Here is a 21,530-nt window from a genome sequence, read left to right as displayed (position 1 = left end):
CGGGCTCCTGCACCTGCGTGGGAGACCTGGAAGAAGCTCCTGGCTCCAGGCTCCAGGCTTTCGGAATGGCACAGCTCCAGCCATTGCGGCCATCTGGGGAGTAAACCAGCGGATGGAAGACCTCTCTCTCTGTAACTCTGTCTTTAAAATAAATAAAATAAATCTTAAAAAAAAAAAAGAAAAACAATACAGCAAGTGTTTAATAAGTGGTAGCTATTATTGGAAAAAGATGGTACCTGTTTCATTAAAATGAACACAATCGATTTAATAAAAGTAAGCAGTTTTCTCCAAGGCCAAGGAACTAGACTGGACACATCCACGTGGCACCACCCTCCTCGTAGAGATATGGGGAGGGAAGGGAAGGATCTGGAGTGTGGAGGCCAAGGTTAAAGCTACAAGAACAGAAAAGCAGCTCTTGTGAGGGAGCAGGTGTTGGAAAGGAGAGGAAAGGGCCTGCCAGGAGAACCTGAGAGCGGCCAGCTTACAGACTGCTGCTGATGGCTTCCCTCCCCTCCTGGGCTCCAACCCCCAGTGGTATTCCAAGAGATCCTGGAACGCCAGGGTGAAAAAGCAGCCTATGCAAACCTAGAAAAGGAACGCCATGGCCCGCACAACCAGTTTGTCAAGCAGTTTCCACGCTTGCTGAGAACTTCAAGTCCAGGTCAGTCCTTACATGGAGAAATCTGAAAATTCTGGGTCCTCTCTTGGTTTCCCCAGACACTGACCTAGGAGGAGCCTCACCAAACGGCCTGCCCTCTCATCCTGAAGTCGACCATCACCAGCTCCGAATCTCTGTCTGTAGGGAAAGGCCTCAGGCTTGTGCAGGCAAGCGTGAGCCGTGGTAGATGTATCCTTGCAGCCTTCCTGCAAACAGGGCTGGCAGCGATGCCACTTTCAGCCCCACTCTAGAGAAAACAAGGCAGGCCAAGGTAAAGGAATTTTCCCTAACATTGCCTTTCCTTTTGCTAAGGCTTCCTTTCATCCTAGAATTATAGTAAGAACCCCATCATTACACTTGCTGATAAGTCATCACCTAAAATTAGACTGATGCAGCCCTCCTCACTAACAGCGTCAGGAAATGGGCCCAGACACTCCAAACAGGAGCCTTCCTCACATCCTGCCCGCAGCTTTCTCCATCACCAACCTTTTACTGAGCAATTCCCAAACACGTGGCTTTGTACTTGTTAAGAAAAAAAGGACATTCAGTTAAATGTTTTGCATGTAACTTGTGAGTGACTATTAAGTGCTAAGTGCACTTAATAATGAGGTGATCTTTTAGACACCATCACTTTCGCTATCTCCAGCCAAATGAGGAGGTGCCTGACTGCCTCGCTCCCCCTCTTGCTCTACACCAAAGAGGAAGCAAAGCACTAAGCCACTGCTTTGTCTCGCAGGGCCTGACATCTCCTACTGCAAGCCATGGGACACCAACTGTCTCCAGCTCCCATCTCAAGCTTTCCTAAACGGAAGCACCTCCCTGAAGCCAGGGCTGAACCCTTCACTTTCTAGCCCTCCGGCTGTCTGAGCACCTTTCTTTGTCAAACCTGCCCACTCTCCTCTCACCTGTGGTCCACCACATGGCCCTAACCGGGCGTGCCAGCTGATTCCCTTGCGTGGATGCACACACACATCCCGGGGCCAACGTGACCTTACTCAGAGATGGTGTCTTAACAACTTAACACTTCTTAGAACACTGGCGATTTTATCTCCTCCCTCCCGGGGGACATGTGGCACCGTCTGGAGACACTTTGGGTTGTCCAGACTGGAGGGAGGAGGCCATGCTACCAGCATCTGGTAGGTAGGCCAGGAATCCTACTCAACACCCTGCAGTGCACACAGGAACACCGCCTAGAAAACAATCATCTGGCCCCCAGTGCCGGAGTGCTGGGGTTTAGAGCACAGTGCCACTCGCGCTCACCCAGCCAGCCACTGTGTCAGGTGGCTCAGGTCAAGCGTATCGGTCACTAATCAGGTTACACGGTAACTAGGGACAAACCTACACACTGGCAATATGTCACCATCAGTAACAAGCAAAAGCTCATGCATCTCAAAGTCTATTAGGACTGACCCTTACAGGAGAGGAAAGGGTACAGGCCCATCCCTTCTCTCCCAGTGAATACCCACTTCCCAGGAGCAGCCACAATGCAGCCCTGTCGCGCCTCCAACAGCTTTATGTAACTGCTCCTTGACAGTTCTCTCCTACAGCCTCCATGGTACGAATTCCTAGCTGTGATCTAATATTTCTGTAGAGACTCTGAAGTGACAAATGTTAGGGAAGCAAGCCAGGAGGTTACGTGAGGGAAGAGAAGCCGGTGCTTAGAGACATTTAACCATCTCCCCCTGCATTCACTGGCAGGGATGCTGTCGGCTCCTTTTTCATAAGGACGGTGCTTTTGCTTCCTTCGTTTTTCCAGAGGCGAGAATGTGAGAACGTGAGAAGGAGCTGTACCGGGCACGACTTCAACAAGCCCAGCCAGCAGAGGGGCAGTGCCTGGCAACCCACTACACCGTTCCTCTCCTGGAGAGCAAGGGGGATGCTTCCCAATCTTGTGGTGGAAAACGGGGCAGACAGCGGCAAACTGGACAAGTCGGCAATGGCTGATGGGGCTGTTCGGCACACGGCCCTCACTTTGTGTTTGACAATCAACTGCAGACTGTAACTGAAGGCAGGGATTCCTTGTCCTTGTACACTGTTCTCTACAGGTCACGATACTGGCCACTGCCTACCTTCCAGTTGGTCCTTAGCATGTGCTCCCTGGCTCGGCACTCCTGGAAGACGAGCTTCCAGCAAGAATAATCCGAGATGCTGCTCTCCAGAAGGTGTCCTTCCTGCTGGCACAGCCTGTACCACAGCACCTCGTCTTCTGCAATCACCTTCCACGTCTTGCTCACCTAGAACAACAGAAGGGACACAAATGTCAAATTCTGCAATTAGAGGAGCCCCTTGCTATCCAAAAACCAATCAACGCCTTTATCACTGCCCTGGGTTTGCAGCAGTATAAAATGTCTCATTAACAAACACTCGGAGGTGGAAGAAAATACAAGCAAATGTTTCCAGTTTTATCTTTCAAGACTGTTTTATCACCGTGTAATCTCATCTTTTTGACTGCTTGATTAAATCATGATCTAACAAGAGAAAAAAGGTATACAAATACATAAAAGGCAAGACAGACAAACTTCCCATGGTAATTAGCCACATGATCACACACGACTGTCCAGGACAGAATCGCGACCTTCTACCCACAGCAGCTTCATTTCTATCTTCTGGATTTGGACCTGGTGGCCTGTGAAATAAGAGGCTGCAGTACAATAAATACCAATAGCACAAATTTACGGTCACAGAAGAAATTCAAATTTACATTACATGTGGGAACTTAAGATTTTAAAAAACACATTCAACAGAAAACTCCAGAACTGTAAGATCTGGCAGAGAGAAGCCAGCATCCTGTCTGTCTGAATGTTGAGTCCTAGCAGTGTCCAGACGAAATGGCCACTTCTGTTATTAGTGTTTTACTCCCTAACCCCAATATGGGCAACAATGGATTTAGTTCATCACAGGACAATGTACAAAGCTGGCCAGACTAGAAAAGATGGATCCAGCAGGCGAACACAGTGCAGTCTTCAGTGCGTGCTGAAACCGCCTGCTGCCTCTTCTAAGGTCGAAATCCATTTCTCATCAGCTGAGAGTGGTGACCAGTGGCCTCTGCTTCCTGTGTTTTTACTCCACAGGGCCACTTCAAGCATCAGAGACAGAGGTGAGAGGAAGAAACACGAGCCAAAGTGAGAGCAAGCAAGCACACAACAGAAGGGCAGCAGATGCTCACAATGCAAAGACACCTTAGGAAGGCAGAACAAAGACCTCCAAAAATCTCCACACAGTGACAAAAAACTGTCACAACCAACTTTTTCAGAGCCCCAGAAATTAATGAAAGGCCTGCAACATTCTTAGGAACATTTACTCAAGAAAAATGCCAAATATCAAAACAGTGATCTCCGTGTCATTTAACTTGAGCTATCCCCTCCCCTCCTCCAGCTCCAACAGCCTTGCAACTATGGAAGCTGGAAAACCCAGCAGCCTAGAAGTCACTGGGGGACAGACGCGTTTGGGGCTCCTCAGAGAATGTCACCATTTGACCTGTCTGGAAGCTACTGGAGAGGACTATTCCTGGGCTTGTCTTTATCTGAACTGAATGAGCACTCTCTAACTCCAGGGCATTTGTCCAAACAGTAAGAGACAACTGTTTAACACTACAGCTGCCTGAGGTGGCACTAACTGGTCAGGGCTAACAAGATGCTGACCAACAAGCTGTAAAAGGAAAAGCTGGGAATGGGATTCCACAGAGCCTTGAAAGACTCCAACGTATTCCTGGGAGTCTAGAATGCCAAGTGCACTTGCCCAGGAAAATTCTGAGAAGGCCCTGACCCCTAGGTCTTTCACCAGCAGTAAGAGAAGGCTAAGGCAGAGTGATGAGCTGCTGGAATGGGGAAACAGTGCCCAACACACAGAGCACTTTAGCAAAGGCTGCCTGTAAGGAAATCTGCCCATCAACGGCAGACCACTGAGCTAATCAAACTGGGACTTCTGTGGCCCTGCAGGACAAAGAATATAGACTAAAGAGTCAGGCCAGGAAAGTAAATAAACAGCACCAACACCAAAAACAACAAGCAACAGGAACAAACTCTGCAGAATGAGAATGATTGCCAGAATGGTCACATATTGTCAAGAATGTCCCAGTTTTTAACGACAAATTAGAAGACCTGCAATGAAACAAGAAGTAGGATCCAAACAAAGGAAAAGAGCAGTCAACAGAAACAAACTTAAAATCACTATTATTAACATGCTCTAAACACTAACAGAAAACATGTCTAAAGGAATACAGGATGGGCCAGCATTGTGGCAAAATGGGTAAAGCCACCACCTCTGACACCCACACCCCATAAGGATGTTGGTGCATGTCCCAGCTGCTCCACTTCCGACCAGCTCTCTGCTGATGACCTGGGAAAAGCAGCAAAAGATGGCCCAAGTGCTTGGGCCCCTGCACTCACAAGGAAGACCCAGAAGAAACTCCAGTCTCCTGGCTTTGGCCTGGAGGCCATCTGAGGAGTGAACCAGTAGATACAAGATCTCTGTCTCTTCCTCTCTTGCTTTCAAATAAATAAATATTTATTTATTTTTTAGAAAAGTCTATTCAACCAAAAGCATGAGTAGTACAAAAAGCAACACTGACCAACGTAATACTCTGCTGGCGTACGAAGGTTCTGGCTTCCTGTATTAAACTTCTGCTGTACAGGTGCACACGCACGTGTATGACAGCCACATCCTAAGTCACTTTCTCTGCAGGCACAGACACTTTGTACAGAAGCCACAACAGCAGAAGTTAAGGCGAGTAGGCATAAGCAACAAGGCTGTCATTTTTCTGAACCAAAGGCTTCACACCGTAATGCTGGCGGTGACAACGGCTCAAGTCTTCAGTTTCAAACTGAAGAATTCAGAGGGGCTTGGAGATCAGCTACGTTCATCTCCTCATTGCGGGAAGGTTCTTCACAGCACCCTCTGCCAGCTGAGGTCCATGCAATCCCAACATGCTTCCAATGCACAGCCTCCCAAACTGGTCTGCTCTAGCACAAGGCCATCTGACTACTAGAACGAGCTTTCTTCCACTGTGTAGAAAACGCCCTGATTCTGCCCTTTTGAAGAAACCATCTATTCCTTCTTCCACCGGGCAGTCCCTCAAATAGCCAAAGATGGCACCATATATCCCTTTAGTTATTTCTTCATTGCTGTAAATATTAGCCATTCTATTCAACTACTGGTCATGTGACTCGCTGCCATCTCCATCCCCCTCGAATGTACCCTAATGGCTGTGCATTTACAGCATCTCTCTTCAAATGTGCTGCTTGGGATTGAACACCACCTCAGCTCTGGGCTGTCGAGTGCCAAGAACAGGAAGGTCTGCCCAGGCATCGGCTCGGCGCCGTGCTTGTGGGTATGTCACTGCAGATTCCCAGCTTCTGTAGTCTGATTCGTTATTAAATATTTTAGCCAGACAAAAAGGTATAAAGAATATTTCACACGCACAGACGCAGCACCCTGCTCAAGAAACAAGATATCACTCATAAGCTTTAAACTCCTGCGTATAAGGGTACTTCAAAAGTTCGAGGGGAAATCAAAACACAAGTTTATTCTGGCACCCCCAAATTCTGAAAGCCATTTGTTTTCAGAACATACATTTGCCCCTTGTACACATGGATCTTAAAAAAATATTTTTTGCACCAAAATAAACACTTTTTAGCTCCATTGTCCATGAACTTCCTGAAGTACGTTCCCATCTCTCACTCTTCACACTCTCCCCCTTAACTGTGACCTCAATTTCATGCTTATCACTCTTCAGGAGCTTTTTAAACACAACCACAATTTACTTAAAAAGTTCCAACTCCCACCGCCACAGTGCTACTTTTTAAACCTATATTCTTCACTTTCTCTCCATTTAAAACCCCATCCTCCACTTCAGTCTTCTCAGATCATTTTTTTTCTCCAGATCATTCTTGAATCCCAATTCTGTCATCCATTACATTAGCTACTTCTCCCAACCATAAGTCATCTGCAAAATATACAGTCTGTGGCCTTTGTGTCTTAATTATTAAAAAAAAAAAAAAGTTAACTAGGATGGGGCTGAGAATAGGGCCCTGTGGCAAACCGCTAGAGCCTAACCCTAGGCTGCCATGGATCTATTAAGCAGCCCACCCTGGGCATGGCCACAGCATCAGTCACAAATCCACTTAACCACACTATCATCCCACACTTCTCCATCTTTGCCATAAGGGCTCAGTGAGGCAAACTCATCTGATCACAAGTGGTCAGGCAATAAAGAATGGATAATGACTCAATAACAATGCAGCCACAATTTTGACTAGAAAGAACACCATGGTTTTATTTTTGGCAAGTCTAATTCACAGCTGAGCCTGCCCATGCCACCCGGGTAGTATCTGTCCATCTGTCTATGCCAGAGTTGAGTGTGAGCACTAGGCAGTCATGAAAAACAGATAGGGATGGACCGACATCAGCTGTGATGGAGCCAGGCCACAAGACAAGTCGGTCTAGAGTAGAGTGTGTCCTCTATCAGACCCCTGGAATTCAGGATCAAATGAGGTATAAGATAAAAGTAACACCAAGGGACCCTCCACGGTTCTCAAGGCAGAAAATGCTAACACAGGGCAATTTTCCTGATCCTTCAGATCCAGGAGTCTTTGTTCTAAAAATTATGAAATATAAAATTTTGTAAAACTCATGAAATGCAACTACTGAGAAGACTCAGAGCAGCTGAGATCATACAAACATTGTCATTGAACACATCTCACTACACAGACCAGCAACTGCCACAGCATGCACAGAACAACAGTTTCTCGGAATGCTGCTAAGTATTCCATGGTGGGGGTGGCGCTGTGGCATAGCAGGTAAAGCGGTTGCCCACAGTGCCAGCATTACCATATGGGCACTGGTTCAATCCCAGCTGCTCCACTTCCAATCCAGCTCCCTGCTAATGTGCCTGGGAAAGCAGTGGAAGATGGCCCAAGTTGTTGGGACACTGCACCCATGTGGGAGACCATAAAAAGCTCCTGGCTTCGGATCAGCCCAGCCCTAGCCATTGCAGCCATTTGGGGAGTGGACGCATGGATGGAAGACTTCTCTGCCTCTGCCTCTCTATAACTCTTTCAAATAATACATATTTTTAAAAAAGGTATTCCCTGGTCAAACGAATTTAGGGACCACTGGTTTACACAAAGCTAAGCAGGATTACATGTCAAGGACTTCTCACAGAATTTAAGAGACTGGTATGTGTTGGCCGGCGCCGCGGCTCAATAGGCTAATCCTCTGCCTGTGGCGCCGGCACCCCGGGTTCTAGTCCTGGTTGCCCCTCTTCCAGGCCAGCTCTCTGCTGTGGCCCGGGAGTGCAGTGGAGGATGGCCCAGGTCCTTGGGCTCTGCACCCGCATGGGAGACCAGGAGAAGCACCTGGCTCCTGGCTTCAGATCAGCATGGTGCGCCAGCCATTGGAGGGTGAACCAACAGCAAAAGGAAGACCTTTCTCTGTCTCTCTCTCTGTCCACTCTGCCTGTCAAAAAATAAAAAATAAAATAAAAAAAAGAGACTGGTATGTGTCGCCCATCTCAGAAGAGGACACAGAAAGCCGCACTGCCCAGCCTTGTTTCCTGATTTCCAAAGCCCAACACTGTGCAGAAGTCACTGTAAAGAAAGCAGATATGGGTTCCCGGTTGATCAGACACTAACTGTATACAATGTGCATCCACTCTCCTCCCCTGTAACCACCAAACTGATCCATACCTTTGGCATGCAAGAGCCAACCCACAGATGTGCCCAGACTGGGGAAGCCATAGAGCCACCTGGGTTCCTGCTCTTAGAGTCAGGCTGGATCCCAAGACTGGCCCCAAACAGGGAGGGCAATCCTGTTCAACTCTGTGGTCCCAAAGCTTGTTAGATGGAGCTCTGACTCATCTGCATTGCAGGAGAATCCAAATCCAGAGCTCAGTGACTACAAACTAGAAGATCCTGACTAAGCCTCACAAACTCAGCCACTTGAAAACTGGACAAACCGTTCAGGAGGGCTTTTAAGAAGTCTCAAATATACAAGTTTTTAAAATCTTTGGAAGTTGACAGATTTTTATGTCCGCTCCCAGGAAAATGCCAAGTTTTAAATAACACAACCTAAAATCTGTCTGTACCATAGGGTGAGGAGATCAAAAATGGAGAAAACGGGCCAGCACAGCGGGTTAAAGCCCTGGCCGGCAGTGCCAGCGTTCACATGGACACCAGTTTGAGTCCTAGCTGCTCCACGGCCATCCAGCTCCCTGCTGATGCACCTGGGAAGGTAGCAGAGCATGGCCCAGGTGCTTGGGCTCCTGCACCTGCATGGGAGACCCAGATGAAACTCCTGGCTTTGGCCTGGCCCAGTCCTGGTTGTTGGAGACATTTGGGTAGTGAACCAGCAGATGGAAGATCTCTCTGTCTCTACCCCTCTCTGTAGCTCTGCCTTTCAAATAAATAAAACAAATCTTAAAAAAAAAAAAAAAAAACAACTGAGAATACAGAGTTGATGTTTTGATGCATTACCCATATCACTAACTCCACAGAAAATAATATTCAGGATAAAATTAAGTCCTGGACAACAAACACAAAAACCTCTTCAAGTGATTTTTAAGAGACTGAGGTGAGAGTTACTTCCACAAAGGGAACAGATTGTACCTACAATAAGGTAATAACAGAAATGTGCCAACAATTTCTTATGCAAACTATAAAGGGAAGCTGCTTGTTTCCTTCTTTTAAAGAATGAAAATGATAGCTTTTAAGAATTTCCTTAAATTCTGAAGAAAAAAAATAAAGAAAGGACCTACTTAAACTTTCACAAGCAAATTTTAAAGGACACCACCAAAAGAAAAAAAATTCCTAGTTGTTTTAATTCTTTAAATTATATTGAGTCTCCCCAGTTTACAAGCCTGAATTTCCAAAGATCTAATGGTCTTTCCTTTAATCCATCAGAACTAGAACAGCCCTGCGCAGTAAAAGCCCCACTGAGTGAGCCTCAGCTGCAAAGATTTGCTAATAAAAGTGTCTCCAGCATTTTCTTTATAGCACCACTGTGAATTGCCGCATTAAAAAAAAAAAAAAAAAAAAAAAAAGCTCTTGGCTCAAACATTAGCTTCATGACTCTGCCTGGACTAGGGCTCCCAGTGAGGCTCAGGCAGGGGACAGTGTCACCATTCCAGCTGCACGTATGCACAGCACGTCTGCGCAGGGAGGCCAGGCCACGTGCCACGGCTCTTTACATCCATGATCCCACCTGCCCTGGAGCCCCTTAGCTTTCACCTCACCAAGGTCCTCAGTGACCTCCAGGCTGCCAAACCCAGTAGTCACTTCTCAGTCCTCTCATTTGACAAAGAGCAGCACTTAACACTTTTGATCACTTTCTCCCCCTTCTCAGCTCCAGGGAACCCTGTAGTCTGGTTTTCTTGCTAATCCTCGCATAACTCCTTCCCCATTTCCTGGCTGGCCCCTCTGGCTGCCAGGGTCAATCCCTGAATCTGGTCCTCTATCTACTTTTACTTCTTAAATGTTCCCATTGGGTTTCCTGGCTTTCCACACCATCGATGTCCTGGACTCAGCCCAGAACTCACCTTCAGCCTCACGTCCTCACTGACCTCCCGGTCAGAAGAGGGCCACCTCGCCCCTCCCTAGCTCAGGACCCTGGAGTCCTTGCCGGTTCTGTGTCTCCGTACTCATCCTGACTCTGTCCACTTCCTCGGCTGCAGCCCTGGTCTAAGCCACCAGGTTCCCGCCCCTTCAGATTATTTCAGCAGCCTTCCATCTGGTTCCTGCTGTGCCCCTACAGCCTAGTTGCCACGGAGCAGCCAATAGGAGTCCTTTTAAAATCTGAGTCCAACCTCACCAGTCCTCTGCTCACTCTAAAGGCTTCCCATCTCATTCAGAGTAAAACCTCAAGTTCTTAGTGGACAGAATGCCTTTCAAATTCTGCCATCTCTCCTCACTCCCTTCTTCACCATATCCCTGCATTAGCTCCCTACTCATGCTCTACTTTCTACAAACTTAGTGGCTTAAAATAACAGATTTATTCTCCTACAGCTCTGCCGGCCAAAGGCCTACAATTAAGGTCTGGGCAACACTGCACTCCTTCAGGATGATACAGAGAGAAATCTCCTTTCCTTTTCCTGCTTCCATTAGACACCTACATTCTTTGGCTTGTGGTCCCTTCCTCCATCTTCAAAGCCAGTGGCATCTTCTCTCCTCTGTGCGCTCCCATCTCTCTAAGGAGCCCTGTAGTTACACTGAGACTAGCTGAACAATCCAAGATCACTCCATCCAAGATCTGTAACTTAATCCCACCAGCAAATGCCCTTTACTATGAACACTAACCCTTTCACAGGGACCCAGGCATCAGGACATCCCCTTTGACTTCCTGGCGGCTGTTCCTCAAACAACAGGTGTGCACTCTGCCCCAGGTGAGCCTCAGCCACACCTGCCTCAAGGCCACTACACACCATCCATCCCTCTGCCATCTCTCCTCGGGTCTTTGCTCACAGATCACCTTCTTTGTGAAGTCTTCCATGGCCACTTGAGAGCACAAGGCCAACATCACTTGTGCTGTCATTTTTTTCCCCACAACACCGATGGCCACCTGACTGCCTACTGAATGATGTCTTTACTGTATGTAATGTAAGCTCTAATAAGGCCAAGTTTTGAATCTGTATTGTTCACTGTTACCCTCACTGTCTAGAATGGTGCCTGGTACAGCATAAGCCCTCTGTAAATAACTGAATGAGATGTAAGAAGAAATCCAACTTTTTTTTTTTTTAAGATTTATTTATTTATTTATTTATTTATTTATTTGGAAGGTAGAGTTATAGAGGCAGAGACAGAGTCTTCTATCTGCTGGTTCACTCCCCATATGGTTGCAACGGCCGGAGCAGGGCTGATCAGAAGCCAGGAGCCTAGAGCTTCTTCCAGGTTTCCCACACAGGTGCATGGGCTCAAGGACTTGGGTCATCTTCCCAAGCCATAGCAGAGAGCAAGATTGGAAGCAGAGCAGCCAGGACTCAAACCAGTGCCCATATGGGATGCTGGCACTGCAGGTGGCTGACTTTACTCGCTATGCCACAGCACCGGCCCTAGAAATCCAACTTTTCAAAAACTCAACTTTTAGAAAAGCTGGATTGCTTTTATTTTCAAAGGTCACATAAGCAGCTCAGCTCTGGCTTCCTCACTCAAATGCATTCTCTCACTTTTCTGTTTTTGTTTCTTTTAAACTCTTTGATCATGGAAAATCTCAAACACACGAAAGTCACATGAACAGTGCAGCACCTCCTACGTATCCCCAACTCAGGACAGGGATGCTCAGTGCTGGCCACTCTTGCTTCATCTGGCTCTCAATCTACTTGCCAGAGTTTCTTGCTTCTTCCTAACCTGCTTTAAGGAGGCAGAGACTGCAACCAGGCGGACTGAAAGCAACTGAGGGTGCTGCACTTAGGCACACCAGGAACCTTCCAACAGCTCCTTAAGAGCGCAGTCTGGTGGCAGAGGTGGCCTTCAGAGCAGACTGTTTCTGCTATGAAGACGCGTCCGCCCCACTCGGCTGTGAACCTTCACCTGCAGAGACTTCACGCAGATCCCAGACTTTCAGTTACAAACCCTGGACTTTTGCTTCTCCTACAAGGACATCTGGCAGGATCATGAGATCACACTTCCCTCAAAACTTAACACACCATAATCAAATGGACTGGACTTTAGTTCCAGCATTACTTTTTATGGTGGTAATCACCCACTTGCCCACCAATTTTATTGTAAATCTTAGGTTTTTAACCTCTACATCTTCTCTTTTTCTTTATTGCATCCTTTATGAGCATTTTTCTGCTTTTTCCTTGAAAAACACACCACTGTTGCCCATGCAACTAAATTTATAAAACTACACAAGAATACACATAACCAAACTCCAGGTTACAAAAAACCGAAAACACAAAAACACAATATCATAGAGGAGATCAGTGGCTGCCTGGGATTAGAAACAGAGGTGGTGGGGCAGGGTCTGAGGTCAATGCGGCCTTAAAAAGCTATGAAAGGGGCCAGCACTGTGGTATAGTGGGTAAAGCCACCACCTGCAGTGCTGGCATCCCATATGGGCACCGGTTCCAAGTCCCAGTTGCTCCACCTCTGATCCAGCTCTCTGCTATGGCCTGGGAAAGCAGTAGAAGATGGCCCAAGTCCTTGGGCCCAGCACCCACATGGGAGACCTAAAATAAGCTCCTGGTTCCTGGCTTTGGACTGGCTCAGCTCCAGCCATTGCAACCATTTGGGGAGTGAACCAGCAGATGGAAGACTTACTTTCTCTCTTTCTCTCTCTCTCTCTCTCTCTCTCTCTCTGTAACTCTTTCAAATAAATAAGAATCTTAAAAAAAAAAAAAAAAGCTATGAAAGGGGAGCCTAAGAAATCCCCATGACACATGTTCTTGTGCTGGCTGAGGAGGTTACCACACAAATCACACCTGGGAAAAAGCAGCATGGAACCCAATTCACCAGCAAGTACATGCCAAACTGGTGAGACTGGAATGAGCTTTGTGGGTTGTGCCAAGGTCAATTTCCTGGTTATGACACCATTCTGCACTTAGATGAGATGTTACCAATGGAGGAGACCAAGGAAGGCTACATAGAACCTCTCTCTGTACTAAGTTTTGCAATTTCCTAGTAATTTATCATTATTTTAAAAGTCTTTAAAAATGACTGTTGGTAAATACCTAAAAAATCATCACTCCTCAGAATCATTCATTTTAAGATTTATTTATTTACTTGAAAGACAGAATTACACACAGAGAAAAAGAGAGAGAGAGAGGTCTTCTATCCGCTGGTTCACTTTCCAATTGGCCGCAATGGTTGGAGCTGTGCTGATCTGAAGCCAGGAGCTTCTTCCAGGTTTCCCACATGGGTGCAGGGGCCCAAAGACTTGTGCCATCTTCTACTGCTTTCCCAGGCCACAGCAGAGAGCTGGATCGGAAGTGGAGCAGCAGGGACTCGAACCCGTGAACCATATGGGATGCCGGCACTGCAGGCAGTAGCTTTACCCACTATGCCCAATGCTGGCCCCTCATTCGTGTAATATCATGGCAAAGAAATGCAGTAAGCTTGTAACTTGGAAATTTTATCATGGTTACCCATTTAAAAATATTATCCCTAAAAAAGTGCCAAAAATTCTGTACACACACACCAAAAAAAGAACACAAAATTATTTACGGCAAAATAATGGAGCTGATCAGTGTTATCCAACAAGTCAATTACTTACTAAAAGTCACACTGTGTTCAGACGTTTCTGCTTGGAACACGCCATGAGATACTGAGTTCGCAGGGGGATAACTACTGATGTGCAAAGGGCAAGGGAGACCAGCATCAACAGCACACAGTGATCACAAACTTACGTTTTCCCAATTTCAGTCCTGCCACATAAGCCCTCAAAACGCAGAGAGGGAGGAGATGTGAGGAGGAGGCAAAGTCTCTGGAAACCAGCTCTCCGGTAGAGTCTGTAGCATAATTAAATCTCAGAAGGCCTCCCCACTCAGGCTTCCTCGCTGTGAGGTGCTTACCAATTTGGCATAAAGATCTAAGCAAACAGGTTTTCTCCAAGGGCACACACACAGGTCACAGTGCCAACTCCACATAACTGGCCCCATTTCACTCAAGTCCCAAGGCGCCTAGATTAAAAGAGGCAGGAAGAGCAAGCCCCTCTCAAATAAAACCATAAAGCAGCAGGGCACACCATCCAACAGAAGGACTTTCCCCTGTTTCAAAAATAAAAGCACCACAAGAAACAAATGAAACTGCTACTCATATTTACTACTTCAGGGTTTATTTTAACAATTTGGAGTCACAAAGCCAATTCCACAAACTACTGGCCATCCGTTGTCATCCTCGGGTACAAGCTCCATAAAAGTCCTGGCTTTGTACATCACAGCCAACAAAGTCCTGTACGTTAAAAGGCTCTGTTTAAGAATATTTTCTATTCTTACACATGTGCTCTAAAAACTAAGTTAACAACCACCACCAAATCCAATTGGCCCAAAAGGGATGAGTTCTGGTGCACAATTGGACCACTGTGCTGCAAATTAAACTGCTCACACCTGCAGAATAATCTCACCAGCATAACCAATCTCCCCTGAAATGCAGCCCCTTTGTACCAAAAGGGGGTCTCTTCTTCCACCAGATCCTATCTTTCACTGATAAACTCTTTGGACGAGAAAACCAGCAGCAGATGTGAAAGCCACATGGCTCTCTACAAAGCAGGAGAGCGAAAAGCAATGTTAAAAGAAATAATTCCTTCCACAGCAGCTCACTATCAAGAATAAAGATTTTATCATCGAATGCTGACTTTGTGTAACGCTATTAGACTCTGTTCGAAGACTTCAGCTAACAGCATCAGGCTGAAATCCAGGAGTTGGACTCATTTAGCTACACTCTTGTTTTTAGCTTTTGGGAACAAGGCCAATGTGTAAAGTTAGAATATAACAAATCCAATTTCCAAGGGGGAAAGGAGACAATATAGGTACTCTTAATACAAATGACAGGCTCTGAGCACAGCTGACACTCTTGTACATGGTTTCTGTTTTTGTTTTTATGGTGAATTTTAGCCTTTAATTTCCATCGTTTTCTAGGGACACACTCTGCATTAATAATATCTGCAACACCTTCACTTAAGTAATACTATGGCAATCAGGAGTACTGAAAATCTTTTCAAGTTCACATTTAATTAAGAAAATAAGCAAAATGCCTCATATAAAGAAATAATTTTAACGCCAGACAAACTCTGCAAACTGGCCTATACCATGTGCTTTTGCTGAACTGCACGGTGAGGTAGAAAGCGCTACAGTCTGGGAAGTGGCTGCAGCTGCTCCACTCAAACTGCTTTCGTATTTTGGACTTTACGTTGTTGCCGGTACTCTGGATGTCATAGTCCTTCTACCAGTCGACTTACTAAACTATTTCTTTAAGGTACACACACCCTTCTAAAACGCATGACAGAATCCAGGGATGTCAACGGTCACTGTAAACAAATTTTTTGGCAATTATGGAGAATGGCTACTCCGGTGTCCTCCATCAAAAACCAAATGTCAGTGATCACACATCTGACTTACAAAAACTTGAATGCAACTCACTCGATTAACAGAATGAAGGACAAAAACCATATGATCATGTTAATAAACGCAGAGAAAGCATTTGACAAAACTAAACCTTCTTCTCTTATTAAAAACTCATAACAAATTAGATACAGAAGGAATGTATCTCAACACAGTAAAGGCCATGTGTGACAAACCCACAGCTAACATCACACTGAACAAAGAAGAACCGAACGCTTCTCCTCTAAGTTCAGAAGTAAGACAAGGATGCTCATTCTTGCCACTTCCTTTCAGCACAGAATCGTAAGTCCAAGCCTGGTGATGGGCAAGAGAAAGAAACATAAGACACTCAAATCAGAAAGGAGGAGTTAAATGGTTCCTGCCTGCAGAGGACATGATCTTACATGTAAAAAACCCTACAGACACCACCAAAACACTCTTAGAATAAATTCAGTAAAACTGCAGGACAGAATATCAGCCTACAAAAATTAGTAGCAGTTGTATATTCTTTTTTTTTTTTTTTTTTTTTTTTTTTTTTGACAGGCAGAGTGGACAGTGAGAGAGAGAGACAGAGAGAAAGGTCTTCCTTTGCCGTTGGTTCACCCTCCAATGGGCCACCGTGGCCGGCGCGCTGCGGCCGGCGCACCGCGCTGATCCGATGGCAGGAGCCAGGAGCCAGGTGCTTTTCCTGGTCTCCCATGGGGTGCAGGGCCCAAGCACCTGGGCCATCCTCCACTGCACTCCCGGGCCACAGCAGAGAGCTGGCCTGGAAGAGGGGCAACCGGGACAGAATCCGGCGCCCCAACCGGGACTAGAACCCGGTGTGCCGGCGCCGCTAGGTGGAGGATTAGCCTAGTGAGCCGCGGCGCCGGCGGAGCAGTTGTATATTCTAACAATGAACTAAAAAACAATCTCGGGCCGGCGTCGCGGCTCACTAGGCTAATCCTCCGCCTTGCGGCGCCGGCACACCGGGTTCTAGTCCCAGTCGGGGCGCCGGATTCTGTCCCGGTTGCCCCTCTTCCAAGCCAGCTCTCTGCTGTGGCCCGGGACAGCAGTGGAGGATGGCCCAAGTGCTTGGGCCCTGCACCCCATGGGAGACCAGGAGAAGCACCTGGCTCCTGGCTCCTGCCATCGGATCAGCGCGGTGCACCGGCCGCAGCGCGCCGGCCGCGGCGGCCATTGGAGGGTGAACCAACGGCAAAGGAAGACCTTTCTCTCTGTCTCTCTCTCTCACTGTCCACTCTGCCTGTCAAAAAATAAAAATAAAAAAATTAAAATTAAAAAAAAAAAAGAAACAATCTCATCACAACAGACACAAAGATAAAATAGTAAGGAATAAACTCAAGGAGGTGAATGACCAGAACAATGAAAATGAAAACAGAAATAAATACAAAGATGGTCCACATCAGTACATTAGAAGATTAATATTGTGCAAATATCCATATTACCCCAAGTGATTTAAAGATTCAATGTAACCCATATGAAAATTCCAAAGGCATTTTTTCATATAAATAGAAAAACAATTATAAAAATTCCTGTGGAAGCATCAAAGACCCCAGGCTGCCAAAGCCATCTTGAACAGAAGAACAGTGCCGGGGCATCATACTACATGACTTCAGAATCTACTACAAAGCTACAGTGATCCAATCAGCACGGCACTGGATAAAAACACACTGACCAATGGAACAGAATGGAGAGTCTCAGGCATTTAGTTTCTGACAAAGGTACCAAGGACACACAATAGACAAAAAGACAGTTTCTTCAATAAATGATGATGTTGGGAAAACCTGGACAGCCACAACCAGAAGAATGAAATTAGACCCTCATCTCATACCACAAACAAAAAAACAACTAAAAATGGACTAAATCATTAAACATAAAATCTGAAACTATAATACTACTAGAAGAAAACACAGGGGCTCCAGGATACCACACAGACAACTCTGCCTTTCAAATAAAATAATATTTAAAAAAAAAATTTTTTTTTGACAGGCAGAGTGGACAGTGAGAGAGAGAGACAGAGAGAAAGGTCTTCCTTTGCCGTTGGTTCACCCTCCAGTGGCCGCCGCGGTCGGCGCGCTGCGGCCGGCGCACCGTGCCGATCCGATGGCAGGAGCCAGGAGCCAGGTGCTTTTCCTGGTCTCCCATGGGGTGCAGGGCCCAAGCACTTGGCCATCCTCCACTGCACTCCCTGGCCACAGCAGAGAGCTGGCCTGGAAGAGGGGCAACCGGGACAGAATCCAGTGCCCTGACCGGGACTAGAACCCGGTGTGCCAGCGCTGTTAGGCGGAGGATTAGCCTAGTGAGCCGCGGCGCCGGCCAAAAATTTTTTATAACAAATAAAAGTATTTTTTAATTTTTTTAATTTTTATTTAAGAAATATAAATTTCTAAAGTACAGCTTTTAGATTACAGTGGCTTTTTCACCCCCATAACTTCCCTCCCACCCGCAACCCTCCCATCTCCTGCTCCCTCTCCCATTCCATTCACATCAAGATTCATTTTCAATTATCTTTATATACAGAAGATCAATTAAGTATATATTAAGTAAAGATTTCATTAGTTTGCACCCACACAGAACATAAAGTGTAAAATACTGTTTCAGTACTAGTTACAGTATTAATTCACATTGAACACACATTAAGGACAGAGATCCTACATGGGGAGTAAGTGCACAGTGACTCCTGTTGTTGACTTAACAAATTGACACTCTTGTTTATGGCGTCAGCAATCACCCTAGGCTCTTGTCATGAGTTGCCAAGGCTATGGAAGCCTTGAGTTCGTCAACTCCGATCTTATTTAGACAAGGAAGTCAAAGTGGAAGTTCTCTCCTCCCTTCAGAGAAAGGTACCTCCTTCTTTGATGGCCCGTTCTTTCCACTGGGATCTCACTCACAGAGATCTTTCATTTAGGTCTTTTTTTTTTTTTTCCTAGCCAGAGTGTCTTGTCTTTCCATGCCTGAAATACTCTCATGGGCTTTTTAGCCAGACCCGAATGCCTTAAAGGCTGATTCTGAGGCCAGAGTGCCATTTAGGACATCTGCCATTCTATGAGTCTGCTGTGTATCCAGCTTCCCATGTTGGATTGTTCTCTCCTTTTTAATTCTGTCAGTTATATTAGCAGACGCTAGTTTTATTTATGTAATCCCTTTGACTCTTAGTCCTATCATTATGATCAATTGTGAACTGAAACTGATCACTTTGACTAGTGAGATGGCATTGATACATGCCACCTTGATGGGATTGAATTGGAATCCCCTGGCACGTTTCTAACTCTACCATTTGGGGCAAATCAGATTGAGCATGTCCCAAATTGCACATCTCTTCCCTCTCTTATTCCCACTCTTATATTTAACAGGGATCACTTTTCAGCTGAATTTAAACAACTAAGAATAATTGTGTGTTAAAGAGTTCAACCAATAGTATTAAGTAGATCAAAAAAATTAAAATATTCTTAAAAAGGTATTCAAAAAGTTAATGAAAAGTGTACATTATTTAAAAAAACTGAGCCAATGGAGCCAAATAAACACTTATCAAAAGATATGCAAATGACTAACAAGAATGTGAAAAATGTTCAATATCACTAATTGCCAAAAAACTGGAAATTAAACCCACAATGAGCTATCACCACATACCCATCAGAGCAGCTACTATCTAAAAGATGAAAGATGACAAGTAATGTGAGGCTGTGAAGAAAACAGAACCCTTGTACGCTGCTGGTGGGAATGTAATTAGTACAGCCATTAAGGAAAACTGAATGAAGATTCTCAAACAACTAAATACAACTACCATCTGACCCAGCCACCCCAAAGGAAAGAAATTATGCTGAAGAGGTATGTGCACTTCTGTGTTCACAACCAAGACAGGAACTCAATGGACAAACAGGTAACAGATATGTGTTACAGATAAACAGTGGAATATTATCCAGCCTTTAAGAAGAAAGAAATTCTATCATTGGCAATAACATGGATGAATCTAGAAGATATTAGATTAAATGCAATAAGCCAGGCACAGAAAGACACATACCACCTAATTTCACTTATATATAAAATCTAAAAAAAGTTTAATTCATCAAAGTAGAGAACAAAATGGCGGTTACCCAGGCTGGGGGTTGAGGAGAGGACTGGGGGAGACAATGGTCCAAGGATAGAAAATTTCAGTTGGACAGAGAAATCAGGTCAAGAGGTCCTTTGTATGGCACGGTGATTACAGTCCATAACAATATATTATATACTTGAAAATTATTAAGACAGTACATTTTGTGGCTGGTGCTGTGGCGCAGCACGTGAAGCCACTGCCTGCAGCGCTAGCATCCCATATGGGTGCCGGTTTGAGTCTTGGCTGCTCCATTACTGATCCAGCTCTCTGCTATGGCCTGTGAACGCAGTAGAAGATGGCCGAAATCTATGGGCCCCTGCACTTGTGTGGGAGACCCAGAAGAAGCTCATGGCTCCTGGCTTCGGATCAGCTCAGCTCAGCTCAGCTCTGGCCATCTGGGGAGTGAACCAGTGGAGAGAAGACTGACCTCTCTCATTGCAACTCTGCCTTTCAAATAAATCAATCAATCTTAAAAATTAAATTTTAAAAAGTACATTTTAAGCGTTCTCACCACAAAAAATAAGCATGTGAGGTAATGTATGTTATTTGCTTAGCAGAGCCATCCTACAAAGCATACATATTCAGAACATTATACTGCACAATAAATACAACTTTTATTTATCAATTACAAGTAATAAATTCTAATAAAAGAAAACTCAATTATATGCTCTTGGCATAAACCTTTGCCTCTCAAAGTATGGTCAAAGCCACACTTGTGTCACCTGGTTAGAAACAAAGACCATCAGGGCTGGCACTATGGCTTTAGTGAGTTAAGCCACAGCCTACAGCACTGGCATCCCATATGGCCGCCCGTTCGATTCTGGCTGCTCCACTTCTGATTCAGCTTCCTGCTAATGAGCCTGGGAAAGCAGCAGAGAATGGCTCAAGTGCTTGGGCCCCTGAACCCTTGGGAGATAGGAAGAAGCTCCTGGCTCCTGGTTTTAGTCTGGCCCAGTTCTGGCTGCTGCAGCCATTTGGGGAGCGGACCAGCACATGGAAGATCTCTGTCTCTTCCTTTCTCTAACTCTCCCTTTCAAATGAAAATCAATCAGTCTTGAGGCTGGCGCTGTGGAGTACTAGGTTAAGCCTCTGCTTGCGGCGCCCACATCCTATACAGGTGCCAGTTCAGGTCCCAGCAGCTCCTCTTACGATCTAGTTCTCTGCTTATGGGAAAGCAGTGGAAGATGGCCCAAGGTGCTCAGACCCCTGCACCCGCATGGGAGACCCCGAAGAAATTCCTGGCTCCAGGCTTCAGACTGGCCTAGCTCTGGCCACCGCAGCCATTTGGGGAGTGAATCAGTGGATGAAGACTGGTCTCTCCCTCTCTGTAACTCTGACTCTCAAATAAAACAAATCTTTAAAAAATAATAAGTAAGTCTTAAAAAAACAAAAAAGAAATGTAGACCATCAAGCCCCAACCTAGACCTTCTAACTCCGAATTTGCATTTTTATCAAGAGTCCCCCCAGATTCACATCCAAAATGAAGTTTGGTCTAGGTGATCGTCCCAGCCACTCCACTCCACTGGCATCTACCCCAGAGTGAACCCAAAGCAGGTGGCACTGATCTGCAGTCCCCTCACTGGGTCTCTATTCTCACGGGACTCACACCAAGCGAGATCCAAGGGCAATGTGCACTATATACCTAAAACCCAACTTAACTCTTCAATCCCCAGCTGACGCACAGCTACCAAGGTAACAACGGGCTTGATGTAACCAAGGGCTCACATCTTTGCACTATAAATGGTGAG

At 45.7% G+C, this 21,530-nt stretch overlaps 1 protein-coding gene across 8 annotated transcripts in view; it reads right to left on the bottom strand.

Annotated features, from left to right (window-relative positions):
- FBXW8 (F-box and WD repeat domain containing 8) overlaps positions 1-21,530 on the bottom strand; it is a 131,599-nt gene that overhangs the window by 89,992 nt on the left and 20,077 nt on the right. For all 8 annotated transcript variants that reach the window (XR_011385213.1, XM_051826628.2, XM_051826627.2 and 5 more), the window contains exon 3: positions 2,728-2,892. Coding sequence is in view for 7 of the 8 variants with exons in the window: in XM_051826628.2 (XP_051682588.1) it covers positions 2,728-2,892 (165 nt within the window). In the remaining variant the exon portion in view is untranslated. The remainder of the gene's footprint in view (positions 1-2,727; positions 2,893-21,530) is intronic.

Source organism: Oryctolagus cuniculus, chromosome 21, assembly GCF_964237555.1.
Source record: "Oryctolagus cuniculus chromosome 21, mOryCun1.1, whole genome shotgun sequence".
NCBI classification, from domain to species: Eukaryota; Metazoa; Chordata; class Mammalia; order Lagomorpha; family Leporidae; genus Oryctolagus; species Oryctolagus cuniculus.
This window is presented reverse-complemented; position numbering and strand designations above follow the sequence as displayed.